The sequence below is a fragment of the Cottoperca gobio genome, chromosome 17 (genome assembly GCF_900634415.1).
Source record: "Cottoperca gobio chromosome 17, fCotGob3.1, whole genome shotgun sequence".
NCBI lineage: Eukaryota > Metazoa > Chordata > Actinopteri > Perciformes > Bovichtidae > Cottoperca > Cottoperca gobio.
Window position 1 is genome coordinate 21820276 of NC_041371.1, and position 14060 is coordinate 21834335.

Sequence of the window (14060 nt, forward strand, 5' to 3'; positions counted from 1 at the left end):
GAGTCAAAGCTTTATAGATTTAAGGACGTAAACCTGTTTTATTTAAAATGCTGCTCACTACAGTATGTGGAACACTTTCACACTGCTAATTGTGATTGTGAACAACCATGTGTGTCAGCACATGGACGATTGTCTTCCACACTGAAGGATTACCCAGGGGCCCAGGGCTCCGTGTTCAAGGACCTTCACCAACATTTCTCTTTTGAAAGTCAAAGTCCTCAGTCAAAAGCAGGGCTGTTCCAATCATCATCATCATCATCATCATCATCATCATCATTACAACCAGTTTAGATGTGATACGTTTTTAGTAAAATGGTCAAATTAATTTGTTGCCATAATTGCAAATATGGAAGTGATCTGTGTGCTTATACATTTATACAGGTATCTGGAGCACCTACCAACCCACAAACTGAAATTAGAAAACCCAGTCAGTTCTTTGGTGGTCTGCTTCGCTCAGAAAACATGTGATTCTACAAGACATTCAGGTTTAGTCTCCCTCCTGTGTCACATGCAGGAATATTAAAATATCCCGCCCTCACATGAGTCTCTCCCCCCGCGGCTTGAGAACTACTTTTACAAAGGTGCGGCACATTTTTCTCACAAGCCGACCGGAGCAGACATCTTCTGGAGGAGAGTTTACAGACGTTTCAGATGGAGGGAGAATACAGATTTATTCAGAGAGACAGTATGAGAGAACATGTTCTAGTAGAAACCCAAAATATAACCATGAACCTGAAGATGAGCGTGATAATTCTCCTTTTAAATGAAATTGGATTATATGGGACTTTCCATTTACCCCTTTGAAACATTTCGATTATTGAATGATTTTAAAGTAATATCACATTAAAACTATTTTCTCATGTTTGAATAATAAGTAATGCAATAGACTAAGAGGCTCGTTTTTAACGTGCACTGCATAGTGAGGTATAATGTGCTGGTAGGTGGAGCTTTCTCTCCAGCCTTGCTGCTAAATTGTAGGTTTGGGGGCTTTTATGTATCTGCACAGAGACCCCTGGTCTCATACTCAGTCCATGTCCTCTCAAGGTTACAACATTACTTAGATCACACATCACAAGAGCAAAATAAGGTAGCATGTCTTAATGTATTATAAACATACTTATAATGCATTATAATCTGCTTATAGCACTGTATAATTATAGTTTCAAGCAATCATACATATTTATAATGCACATTATAAAGCATTTTATAATGAATTATATGGATAGCTATCATATTTTTTTCATAATTGCTGGTCACTTTCTGACATTTTAGATCTAATGATATATTTCACTTTACTTAGAGCAAACAATGAGCACTTATAGTGACTTATATATTATATATTATAACAGTGATTATAATGCATTATAAACATATTATAATGTGATGCAACAGTGGGAGTTATTGTTAAAAAGCATTATAAATATATATGAATGCTTATAACCATAATTATTTAAAGCTATCAGCAGGTTTTAATACATTATAAATATGTTTATAATAATAGACAATGCTACTCAAAATAACTTCATTACTTATTATTACTAATTCCCATGAGCAGTGCCGCCCTGAGCTTTAATCCTGCTGCAGGTCGTATACACAGTTCTGTCTGCAGCTCTGAATGCTGCGACAGTGAGTGATTTCGTGCCTTCATGAGGGGGCTGTTCATATGTACATTGCCTCACCACAGGCCTCTATATATGGAGGGTTTGTCCTCGAGTGTGTTGCGTGCGATACAAGGTTTATGGGTTTGTGTGTGTGTGTGTGTGTGTGTGTGTGTGTGTGTGTGTGTGTGTGTGTGTGTGTGTGTGTTTGTGTGTGTCTGTTGCCACTGGAGACAAAGAATGTAATATTTTGTGTCACCAAACCAACCTGCCTGTTCTGCACGCTCATGTAGCGGATGTGGGGATTATGCATTAACCCCCCCCCCCCCCCCGAGCTGCTTTGACTGCTCATTGGTTAGATTGTTTTTTATTTAGATGTAGTTTATAGAGTTGTTCTCTTTCTGCTCTACTTCTCTTTTGCTGAGTTTTTGTATCTCAGCTTTCTGACGATGTGGTTAGCTCAGTGGTGTGTTGCGTGCCATGTAGCTGTGCTCTAGTTCCTCCATGGAACTTCCTAAGTACAATATGTCTCCCCCACCAGTTTGAATATATCGAAATGTTTTCACTGAAAGTCTATGGATGGTAAACGGACTTACATTTATATATTCCCTTTCTAGTCTTCCGACCGCTCAAAGCACTTTTACACTACATACAAATATTTACATATTCACGCACACATTCATACACCTCATCATCTAATCTCATGCTCATATACACACTCGTACAACAATTGGAGGTTCAGTATTTTGCCCAAGGACACTAGTGGATGAGCCGCTAAACCTCGTGAGCCATAGCTGCCCTGGTGTGTAGTGATGTCTGCTGCGGCCGGACGACACGATGAGAGCGGAGAGAGTGAACCAGTGAAGTTTGGGCCGCACAGCTAAACAATGAGCTGCTCTGTAAAGTTGAGGAGCTGCAGATTCAGCTGATTATTCTCTGTAGGTTCATCACCTAGAATGACTTCTTTAACATTCACTTTGTTCACACACACCAGAGCTGTGGGGGACGGGCTGTCTGGCGCACAAGTTAACCACAGCTGACAATGCATGGGTTAGAGCGTTTATCAGGTATATTACAATGTACAATAAAGTAATAATGGCACGATTAAAGCAACAAGATCCTTGTTTGCTCATGGTCGCATCCGGATGTCGGCTCTGTTGGTTGTGCTGCGTCGCTGAGGTTCAGATATGAGAGTTTCATTGTGTTTATTCTGTGGCTGTGTGCTCACCAGCTACACTCTAACTCTTTATACTTCATTGCAGTAAGATGAGGCTCCACAGTCCAAAGAAGAAGCAGAAATACACAATCTTTCAAACTCTCATTCAATGGAGTTTCCATGGACCTGATGGATTTGGAGGCTGTGCAGTTTGAGTCAGCACGATGTAAAAACAACCTTCAGTGGTTGACGTTGATGAAAGGTCACGTTATCTCCTCCCACAGCACTCCACAATCACCAGGGTGCAGCTCCCCGGTTTGACCTTTCCCTCATTAAACTGAACCTTTATACACAAAGGGTGGGAGTGGGTATCCTAGTTAGCTCACGACAACCCAAAGTCAGAGACATTTGCCAACACACTCCCCCATCACAGGTCCTGCTCAGTGTCATGTGGGACTCTGTTGACCCTCCGTGTCCAAACCAGGTCTCACGTCTTCACGGCGGACGCTTTCTGTAACAAGTGGTAAGATAACATTGAGGGTTGTAATAGCAATTTAAATGTCTACTGTTTTAATTATATAAGTTTCCTATGTTAAACAAGCCAACTGCCATTTGATGCTAACATAGGAGTGCCGGTCAGATCAAACCAAGCCAACTGCCATTTGTTGCTAACATAGGAGTGCCGGTCAGATCAAACCAGGGCCAACTGCATCCTGATGCGACTTAACTAACAAAAGACAGAACACAGCCATATGTTTTAGCACTGCTTAAACAACAAAAGACAGGACACAGCCAAATCCTGATCAAACTAATTAACTCACTGAGACAGAATAGTGAGGGTATCACCCAATATTCTGTTTTACATAACTATTACCTCACAAGCATCAAAGGGCAGTTTTGGCTCGGCCCCCCTGTGGTTTTTTTCATCACCTCGCCTCCAAACCAAATTGTATAAAATGCCTGTGTGTTTTCTTCTAACTCGTGCCCTTCCATAGATTACTCTGTATTCTGTGAAACTGGTGCCTATTTGTGGCCGCAAATAAATGCACAAAGACAACTCTGTCTCTATCACCATTTATTTGATTTTATATACATCTCTCCAGAGTAAAGCAGGAAAACTTCCACAACAACTTGGTGTCAGAAGTGGGATCATCGCAAGTTTCGTCTGGAACAGCAGGACGCTGGTGGTCGCGCCAGAATTCTTGAAATTCTCCTCTACCTCGACATCAAAATTAAGGGAAGAGAGGATCAGCGCCTGACTGGAACTGACCTAACTACGCATGATCCAACGAACTCAAATTCCTCCATAAACTCGGTGAGATGTTATATTTCCATTTAAAAAAAAACAAAAACCTAAAGTAAGCAAACCTCATGACATTTTGTGAAAGACTATAAAGAGAAGTAAGGAGTTTAGGATCTCCCGAGAAGTAAGGAGTTTAGGATCTCCCGAGAAGTAAGGAGTTTAGAATCTCCTGAGAAGTAAGGAGTTTTAGAGTCTCCTGAGGGTAGGAAGACCGAATCTTCTGAGGTAGGGAGTTTTAGAATCTCCTGAGAGTTTAGTATGGGTGCTAAACAGGGTAGGGAGCTAGAAGCTCCTGAGGGTCCGATCGTTAATGTCATGAGAAAGAAATATGGTGAAGAGAGTTTGTCAAATTTATCAATTTGGACGGAAATGTTCGGATTTCCAAAGGGTGGTTCTTTAAGCAAATTAAAAATAAAGGACCTAAAAGAGAAATTGCAAGAAGGAGAAGATGGTATTAGAAAGAAAAAGAAAATTAAAGTTAAAGATTTAGAAATGATAGAATGTCACAGAAAGTGTTTGAAGTACTGGGAAGATGAAGCCGAGTGTAGGGAAAGACGGCATTTAGCTGCTGCTTTAAAGAAAATAAATGTAGAAGATAAGAAAGAGAAGAAAGACGAAAAAAGTCCGATGTTTGATCATATGTCCCACCCCACCCCTGCGCTTCCACCACCATATGTCCCTCTCAATCCCAACCCGCATAACCCATTTAACACACACACTGTCACGGCTTCTTTGTATCCCTGTGTAAAAGGCCGGCGTGATTCCCTCTTGGATGGCTGTCCGTTCCCACCTCTCCCAACTGTGCTATCTGCACCAACTACTCCTCCACCAGGACCACAACCACAGGCTGCCGCTACACCACAAGAAGCGGAAGGGGGACATCGTATCCTGCCGCTACCAGTGAACAGTAACGACAGAAAGATCACCATCCTAAGCGAAGCCTTGGCCCGAATAAACCTCACCGACGAAGAAGAGCTCCGTAAAAAATTCAGAGCAGAGGCCGACGAAGAGCATGAAAAATACAAATACTATCTTCGATCCCAGAGTAAAGATCTACACAACCAAACAACCATGAATCTCCCCATGATCGAAGTACAGGGACACCTAGGTGCCGCTCTTGTTTTCCGCCCATGGACCGTGGAAGAAATGAAGTCTGTAATCAAAGATCACCTCCCTAACATTGAAGAAAGCGGTGAGAAATTTGCTGTTGAACTTTTAATATTCTGTCAGACATTTATGCCCACTATGGCTGAATTACGAAAATTACTAATTCTACGCTGTGGGGCTACCAACGCCTCCAAATGGCATAACGAGGTGGCCGGTGATAGCCGCATGGCTAACCCTACATGGACGGACGCAGACAACAACAACTACACCATCGCTGTTACGGCCCTCTGTGAAAAAATTCGCACCTCCTTTCCTACCAAAGTCAACATGACAAAGATCTCTGCATGCAGCCAAGATGTCACAGAATCGGTTGTCGATTTCCTCCATCGCCTGGAGAAGGTGTTTAACGAAAACAGCGGCATCAACCGCCCCGACCCAAATAACATGGGTGCTACTCCAGGAGCATGGGAAACCCATCTCATCAACACCCTCCTCCGGGGCCTACGCCCAGACATTAGTGCCTCTGTTGTTGAAACATGTGTTGGCGTGTATGAAGGAGCCAGACTCGACGAAGTTCGCCGCCATGCCATTCACGCTGAAAAACGTCTCACAGCAGCTAAAGAACACTCTGAAAAACAAAGAAAAGACACTAAAGATAAAGCTCAACTCTGCATGCTCTCCACTCTAACAGCCTGGTCTCACAAGGACTCACAAGGAGCCCGTGGACGAGGTTTCCAACGGGGCAGAGGAGGATTTCGAGGCAGAGGACGAGGACGTGGAGGGCCTCCACAGAATAACGGTACCTGTTTCATCTGCAACAAACAAGATCACTGGGTCAAAGATTGTCCAGAAAGACGCAACCGACAACAGGGACGCGAACAACAGGAATTCAGTCAGGACTACACAGCTGGAAACTGACGTCAAACAGACATTGGAGAGGTCGGTGAACACAGCCTGACAGGAGAGGAACATGCGCCGCCCGAAGCTACAGAACAGGGAAGTGAAACACACACATACACACAAATTGTCAATGCTATTGAACAGCTGCAGGGAGAAGTTATGAAACCAGTGGGCACATATGTAAAATACAATGCTAAGAATTCGTATGAAAAGTTCCCCACTCTGTCTTTGGACATCTTAGGTAAAAAGATTGTATTTTTGGTTGATTCAGGTGCCACTCACTCTGTTGTTAAAATTAGTGATCTGCCTGACTGCAAGTTGAGTGGCAGATACATCCATTCTATTGGAGCTGCGGGTGTTACTGTTAAAGAAAGATTCTCCATGCCAGTAAAATGCACAGATATAGGTGATAACAGCCACCCTTTTCCCTCATCTGTTAAACACAGTTTTCTATTATCATCAGTCTGTCCCATAAATTTGATGGGAAGAGATTTGATATTACAGTTTGGTCTCAACCTCATCTCCACCGATGAAGGTTTAGAAGTCAGACGTTCATCTCCCATAATGCTCAACACTGCATTATGGCAACCTGATACATCATTTGTGTATCTTTGGCTCCTAAATTTTCCTGTATCAGAAAAACTGATACATTTGACTCATCAGCGGGTTCTTTCCAATGCTATATTCATGCCTAATGATCATTTGCATTGTACTGTTCATGTGGCTGAAGGAGGTGCATCTCAATGTTTTCAGCAAGATTTTCTTGTGGATGACATTAATGATGAGATAATGTTGAAGACTATGTATTGGAGCTCGCTGCGCAGCGCTATTTCTGTTACTCTCACACCCCGCCAATCAGCGTTGTATCAAGTGTCAGGGGCGGTGCCACATGTCTCTCTAGCAAAAGCTCCGGCAGACAAATGGCAAGATTTGGGTCCTCTTGTTAAAGATTGGGAGTCAGCTGATGACTGGCAACCCACACACACATCATTTATTATGTACTCTCCCTCTAAAGACGTCTATAAAAATGACATCCACTGTACAGCACACACACTCCGCTCTGTAATATGCATCGACTCTGAAGACACTCCAGGAGTGCCTCCTACACAAGGTACATACTTTGCACATGTTTCTGATCTCCCACTGGCTTTGTCAGATGTTCCAAGAACATTATGGGCAGCTCACAAATATGATGTAGGTTTAATTCGCTCCGCTGATCCTGTGATTATCACTCCCAAATCATCGTATCGCCCAAATCGACCTCAGTATCCACTTAAACGCGACGCTATTGACGGCATTAGGCCTGTATTCACTTCTCTGTTACAGCAAGGCATTATTATTCCATGCAAAGACTCTCCAGTGCGAACACCTGTGTTTCCTGTGAAAAAGATTCGAGACAAACCACCTGATGAATGGAGATTTGTACAGGATTTACGTGCTGTAAACGAAGCCGTACATGCACGCGCTCCGCTCGTGCCCAACCCGTACATCATTCTCCCTCAGGTTCCCGCTTCCGCAATTTACTTCACTGTTGTTGACCTCTCCAATGCTTTTTTCAGTGTCCCTGTTCATAAGGACAGCCAATTTTGGTTTGCATTTGAGTTTGATGGAAAGCCCTACACATTCACACGTCTGTGTCAAGGGTATTGTGAATCACCCACAGTCTATAATATGGCATTATGTTCTAGTCTGTCTTCTTTACAGATGTCTAAGGGAACGGCCCTTATTCAATATGTTGATGACATTATGATCTGCTCACCAACCAAAGCCCAATGTCAAACTGATACTATTGCCCTGCTAAAACATTTGGCTGCTGAGGGTCATAAAGCTAGCCTGTCTAAACTTCAGTATGTACAGAAGTCTGTCACTTTTCTGGGCCACATCATTTCAGGGGATGGTAAAGCTCTCTCTGGAAAGCGTATTGCATCATTAGCTGCATTACCAAAACCTGTCACTAAGAGACAGATGATGTCATTTTTGGGTATGTGTTCATACTGCAGATCATTCATCCCTAACTATTCTCCGCTTGAACAACCACTCAGACAGATCACTCACGTGTCTGGGTTAAAACCTGCCGATCGGTTACAATGGACACCTGAGGCTAATGCTGCATTTTTAAACATGAAGCTAGCCCTTCAATCCCCTCCTACGCTGGGGCTGCCTGATCCTACTAAACCTTTCACCCAAGCGGTTGATGAACGTAATGGCTGTATGATTTCGGTGTTGTTGCAGGATCATGGGGGAAAACAGAGGCCTGTTGCCTATTTCTCCTCCAAATTAGACGCTGTGGCTGCAGGTCTCCCTAAATGTCTTCGTGCTGTAGCTGCTGCTGAGAAAGCACTCACTTCCTCACGTGACATTGTCGGCTATGCTCCATTGACTCTTTTGGTGCCTCATGCTGTGTCTCTCATCCTGTGTGAACAAAGAACTTCACACCTATCTGCTGCTCGCTATTTAAGATATCACACATGCCTGTTGGACATGCCAAATGTTGTAGTCAAACGTTGTACTACTCTCAACCCTGCATCTCTTATGCCCCTACCTGATGACGGTGACGAACACGACTGTGTTGCCGAATTACTCATTGTGTGCACACCACGACCTGACCTTAAAGACATACCTTTGACTAATCCTGATCTCGTTCTGTATGTTGATGGGTCCGCATCTCGTGACCCAGATGGTTCTAATCGTGTTGGTTTCTCTGTTGTTTCAGACTCTGCTGTACTCTGTTCTGGCCCTCTCCCATGTCACCTCTCAGCACAGGCAGCTGAGCTTGTGGCCCTAACTGAAGCATGCTCTCTAGCAAAAGGGAAATCCGTAAATATTTACACAGATTCTAGATATGCTTTTGGGGTTGTCCATGATTTTGGCGCTATTTGGAAGTGTAGATCTTTCCTAAAATCTGACGGTAAACATGTCCTCAACCACGTGTTGGTGTCTAATCTGTTAGAAGCCATTCTACTCCCCTCTCAGATCTCTGTTTGTAAATGCACAGCTCACACCAGCAACACTGACCCTGTATCTCGGGGTAATGCATCTGCTGACTCTGCAGCAAAGGCTGCAGCGCGCTCCCCTGCTAAGACCACTTACACATGTCCCTCCATTCCAGTTCCCTCCTACATTGATAACATGTCCTCCCTCACAGCTATGCAAACACTGGCCCCACAAGCTGAACGCTCCTCCTGGATCTCGACTGGAGCTCGTTTTGACCCCTCGGTTAAAATATGGATTGGTCCTAACTCCAATCCCTGTTTACCGCGCCATTTCTTTCCCCACTTTGCTAAATTGACACATGGGTTAGACCATGTGTCAAAAGGGGGGATGGTAAGTGCAATTAATACACACTGGTACACAAGGGGTTTCACAGTTGTGGCTCAAAAACATTGTGAAGCATGTTTAATTTGCATAACCCAAAATTCTGGTAAACCTGTGAAAGTTCAAGGGGCAGGGGCACACCCACTCCCCGGTGGTCCATTTGAGCATATCATGCTTGATTTTATAGAACTCTCTCCATCAGAAGGAAAGAAACACTGCCTAGTTGTAGTAGATATGTGGTCAAAATGGGTTGAAGCATTTCCTGTAAAAGCACAAACAGCAGGGGCAGTAGCAAAAATACTACTAAGAGAGATTATCCCAAGATGGGGTCTGCCAAAGAAACTATCAAGCGATAACGGCTCACATTTTGCAAACGAAGCAATAGCCCAAATCAGTGAATACCTTGGCATGGACATTAGGAAACATTGCTCATATCACCCTCAAAGTGGAGGCGCTGTAGAAAGAGAAAATGGCACAATAAAAAATAAACTAGCCAAATGTTGCGCTGACACAAAGATGTCCTGGACACAAGCTCTGCCAATAGTGTTGATGTACATGAGAATGAGAAAAAGAACAAGAAGTCAGCTGAGCCCATTTGAGATATTGTTTGGTGCTCCTCCTCAGATTGGATTGACGGCGCCAGGGATGCCACTCCCCTCCACGACTCTGTGTGAGGATGCTATGTTGAGCTATTGTATTAACCTCTCATCCAATTTAGCAGATATCCGCCGCCAGGTTGTAGCAGCCCTACCAACACCTGCAGACGGACCCCTGCACAGCCTCCAGCCCGGAGACACGGTGCTGATCAAGGACTTCCGCAGAAAGAGCTGGAAAACCAGTCGTTGGCAGGGTCCATACCTCATCCTCCTCAGTCACCCAGACGGCAATAAAGGTTGCAGAAAGAGCTACTTGGGTCCATGCAAGCCACTGCAAAGCTGTAACAACGCATCAGGAAAAGAACAAAGAAACAGACGACGACAAGTAGTGTGCCAAACTACCACCAGCACCACACCACACACATACACCACACCATACTTAGCTACTGTTTTATATATATATATATATATATATATATATATATATATATATATATATATATATTTTCTTTCTGGGCAAATTGTGTTTTTCTCATTTGTTTAGGCATTGTTTGGGGTTTTGGCTACAGTAGTATTGGGAGAAAATTCCCTAGAGCAAAATGATCACCCTTACCAAAATTCAAGAAAAAGGTAGCCATGTTTGGAGGTTTTGTCTAAAGAAAAAAAAGAACAACAGTCTATTGTATAATCAGCGTCGCAACGTTATTGGTCCTCACATTTCTCGTCCTAGGATCACGACTAGTTCATCCGTCTAAAGAAGAAGATATCATGTCCCCAATAACTTTGCCCCATCCAAGTTTTTCGTCGGAGAGATACCAGACCATTTATGTAAAATAATCCTCAATTCCACCTGCGGCGAAAAAGAGTATAACAAATCAACCTGTGTAGAGCCAAATATTCCAAACAGAATTAACCTATCAAAATTGTCCTCCAATCTATCTAGGAATGTCTATTGGCCAAGTGATTCTGGAGCAGGAAGCTTACAGGCCTATGTGTGGCTCTGCGGTGATTCCCTGTACCAAGTCCTGTCCCCCGTCTGGACAGGAACCTGTGCTATGGTTGATTTAACTCCAGCCATCACCATTCTAGATACCCTGATGTATACTACCCATCACTACCCTGAGTTCAGACACCCCAGTCACCATGCTCAGAAAAGAGAGGTGATTAGCCCAGGGGCAAAGTTCGTAAGTGGAATTTTCCCATGGTGGGGTGCAGTCAACAATGCTCACAACATAGACAAACTCCATGCCTCGGTAGAAAATCTGACCGCTATCGTGATCTCTGGTTTCACGGCTCTAACCCCTTACATGGCAGCCTCCAGAAACATGTTGCTGCAGCACCAACTCGCCCTTGACCTCGTGTTTGCCTCCAAGGGAGGTCTGTGCCACGTTATAGGTGATTCATGCTGTACCTACATACCCGATGCATCCCAAAACATGTCTGCAACCATATCTCATCTCAACGCCCTTTTAGCTGACATGAAAGCCGAGGACGTCCCCATTAGCTCTGGCTGGGACTGGTGGTCCTGGCTCACTGGGGGCGAATGGGAAGCATGGGCAGCCGGGATATTGACGCCATTACACATCATTGCTGCCCTACTAATCACATGCTGCTGTTGTGTTGTTCCTTTAATCAGAAAACTAGTATCTAACATGATTTCCACAGCATTCGTACAGTACACTTCACTCCCAGACAAGGACCAAAAACAACATGAAGATTGTAAATTTCTGTGCACAGATTCTGAATGTTCAGACACCGAAGTAAAATTTTGTTCATACCTCTCACTAACGCTTATCTACCTCATGGCTCTGTAAATATAAAACCCAGCTAGATTTCCATGACATATTTATGATGTACTTACTTAAAGACTGCAAGGTGCCAGTATGTATTGATGTCCTATGTTACCTATCTATCATTTTATTGAGATTCTTGATGATCAAATATGATCAAAAGAGAGGAATGTAATAGCAATTTAAATGTCTACTGTTTTAATTATATAAGTTTCCTATGTTAAACAAGCCAACTGCCATTTGATGCTAACATAGGAGTGCCGGTCAGATCAAACCAAGCCAACTGCCATTTGTTGCTAACATAGGAGTGCCGGTCAGATCAAACCAGGGCCAACTGCATCCTGATGCGACTTAACTAACAAAAGACAGAACACAGCCATATGTTTTAGCACTGCTTAAACAACAAAAGACAGGACACAGCCAAATCCTGATCAAACTAATTAACTCACTGAGACAGAATAGTGAGGGTATCACCCAATATTCTGTTTTACATAACTATTACCTCACAAGCATCAAAGGGCAGTTTTGGCTCGGCCCCCCTGTGGTTTTTTTCATCACCTCGCCTCCAAACCAAATTGTATAAAATGCCTGTGTGTTTTCTTCTAACTCGTGCCCTTCCATAGATTACTCTGTATTCTGTGAAACTGGTACCTATTTGTGGCCGCAAATAAATGCACAAAGACAACTCTGTCTCTATCACCATTTATTTGATTTTATATACATCTCTCCAGAGTAAAGCAGGAAAACTTCCACAACAGGGTGGACAAACCTGCTGGAGCCGCATTTCTGTCTGACAGCCGGCTGACTGACACATCACTGAACATGTGTTTCCTTCATGCATCATTTTTTCAATTGAAACAATTTGAGAAAATGTCTTAAGAGTTATAAGAATTCATAAACAGGATTAAGCTACAAATCTGACCAGATATATGACGCCATCTTTTGTTGCTTTTGGTACTCTGACACATTTGGGTTACCTAAAACGTTATTGAGGTTATTTGACTCAATACTTGAAAGCTGTTATATGTCATTTGCTGCTCCAACATCAACAAGTCATTTCTTATATTCATTCCTATAACAAAATAGTTCCACATTTTGGGAAATACACTTATTTGCTTTCTTGGTATCCATCTTTTCATCAAAATGTTCGGACGAAAGTCAGCATGCGTATTTCCCACGATGTTGTAGATGCATACAACACACCGGGCAGTAGCACAAACACTAGCAAAGTGTTTGGTCGTTTAAGTTTAGCAGGGCAGCCGGAATCACTGGAAACATAGGGAAACATTTCTGCTTCAACTCGCTTCACCTCTCACAGCGTAAGCCTCTGACTATAAGAGTGTAATCCGTTTCGGGTTGGTTGCATTGTCAGCGAGGATGTGCATGAGTCAGCTGTCAGTGTGTGGCACAATGGGGCTCCAGCAGCTGAGCCACTCGGCCAACATGTCACATCCTGTTTGATGATAAGACTCGCCGACCCCCAGGCTGGCACCGTGCACAGATAAATGAGTCCAGAGTGAGGGTCTAGTTTACAGTAAACTATTAACATTAAAGAAATGAAGGTATTTACATGCAGAAGTGGATGAAGACTCAACAATGAGCATGGAGAATCTTTCCCAGGCGATAGAAACCAGAAAGACAGATGTTCCTCTTTTTACTCATCCATTCAGCTCCTTTCATCTTATTGAAGTATTTTGGTTACTATGACATACACGCACATCCACACAACCATCAGACAAATGAGGAAATGTCACATGTTGTGGGTTGTGATGTGTGATGGCCTGATGAGCAGCTGTTGGACTCTTCTATATATGAATTAAGCGTGGGATCTGTTTGTATCATAGACAAGCTGACACGGCAGACGGCAGGTTTCTAAGTTGTTTGACTTAAAACTGCCCTGACTGTACCGGCATGTACCGCTATTATCACCGCACCAAAACAGTGGGCCAAGCTGTCAAATAGACATCTTGAATTCAAGTAAAGTGTGATCTGAAGTTGTGAAACATCTGTGAACAAAACGGAACCTGTTTAGTTGGAACATTCACTTGTGCAAGAACATTTCGTAACATTCTGACCGGATTATCCAAAGAGGGTTAAAACGTTGTCACTGATACACTTTTGTGGCATGGAGTACATTTCATTACCTGATGTGGAATTAAAGGAACACTCCAACAACAAAAATGACCACTTCTATATCAATCCTTCACCCCGTTTTAAATCGAATTATTGATGAAAACTTGGATTTTCTCACAAGCCTCCTGGGTGAACTAAGAATCCAAAAACTGAGAAAGGTCT

At 43.2% G+C, this 14060-nt stretch overlaps 1 protein-coding gene across 1 annotated transcript; it reads left to right on the forward strand.

The window, feature by feature from the left end:
- Positions 1-5981: 5981 nt before the first annotated feature.
- On the forward strand, positions 5982-10243 carry LOC115022754 (uncharacterized). The gene is made up of 2 exons (XM_029453834.1): positions 5982-8781; positions 10026-10243. Exons 1-2 carry the CDS (start codon positions 6224-6226, stop codon positions 10051-10053), a joined length of 2586 nt encoding a protein of 861 aa, XP_029309694.1. The 5' UTR covers positions 5982-6223; the 3' UTR covers positions 10054-10243.
- Positions 10244-14060: the final 3817 nt, after the last annotated feature.

Coding starts and splice junctions, on each gene's coding strand:
- LOC115022754 (XM_029453834.1), top strand. CDS start 6,224: ATGAAACCAGTGGGCACATATGTAAAATACAATGCTAAGAATTCGTAT. Junction 8,782..10,025: donor TTCTCTGTTGTTTCAGACTC/TGCTGTACTCTG, acceptor CGGCGCCAGGGA/TGCCACTCCCCTCCACGACT.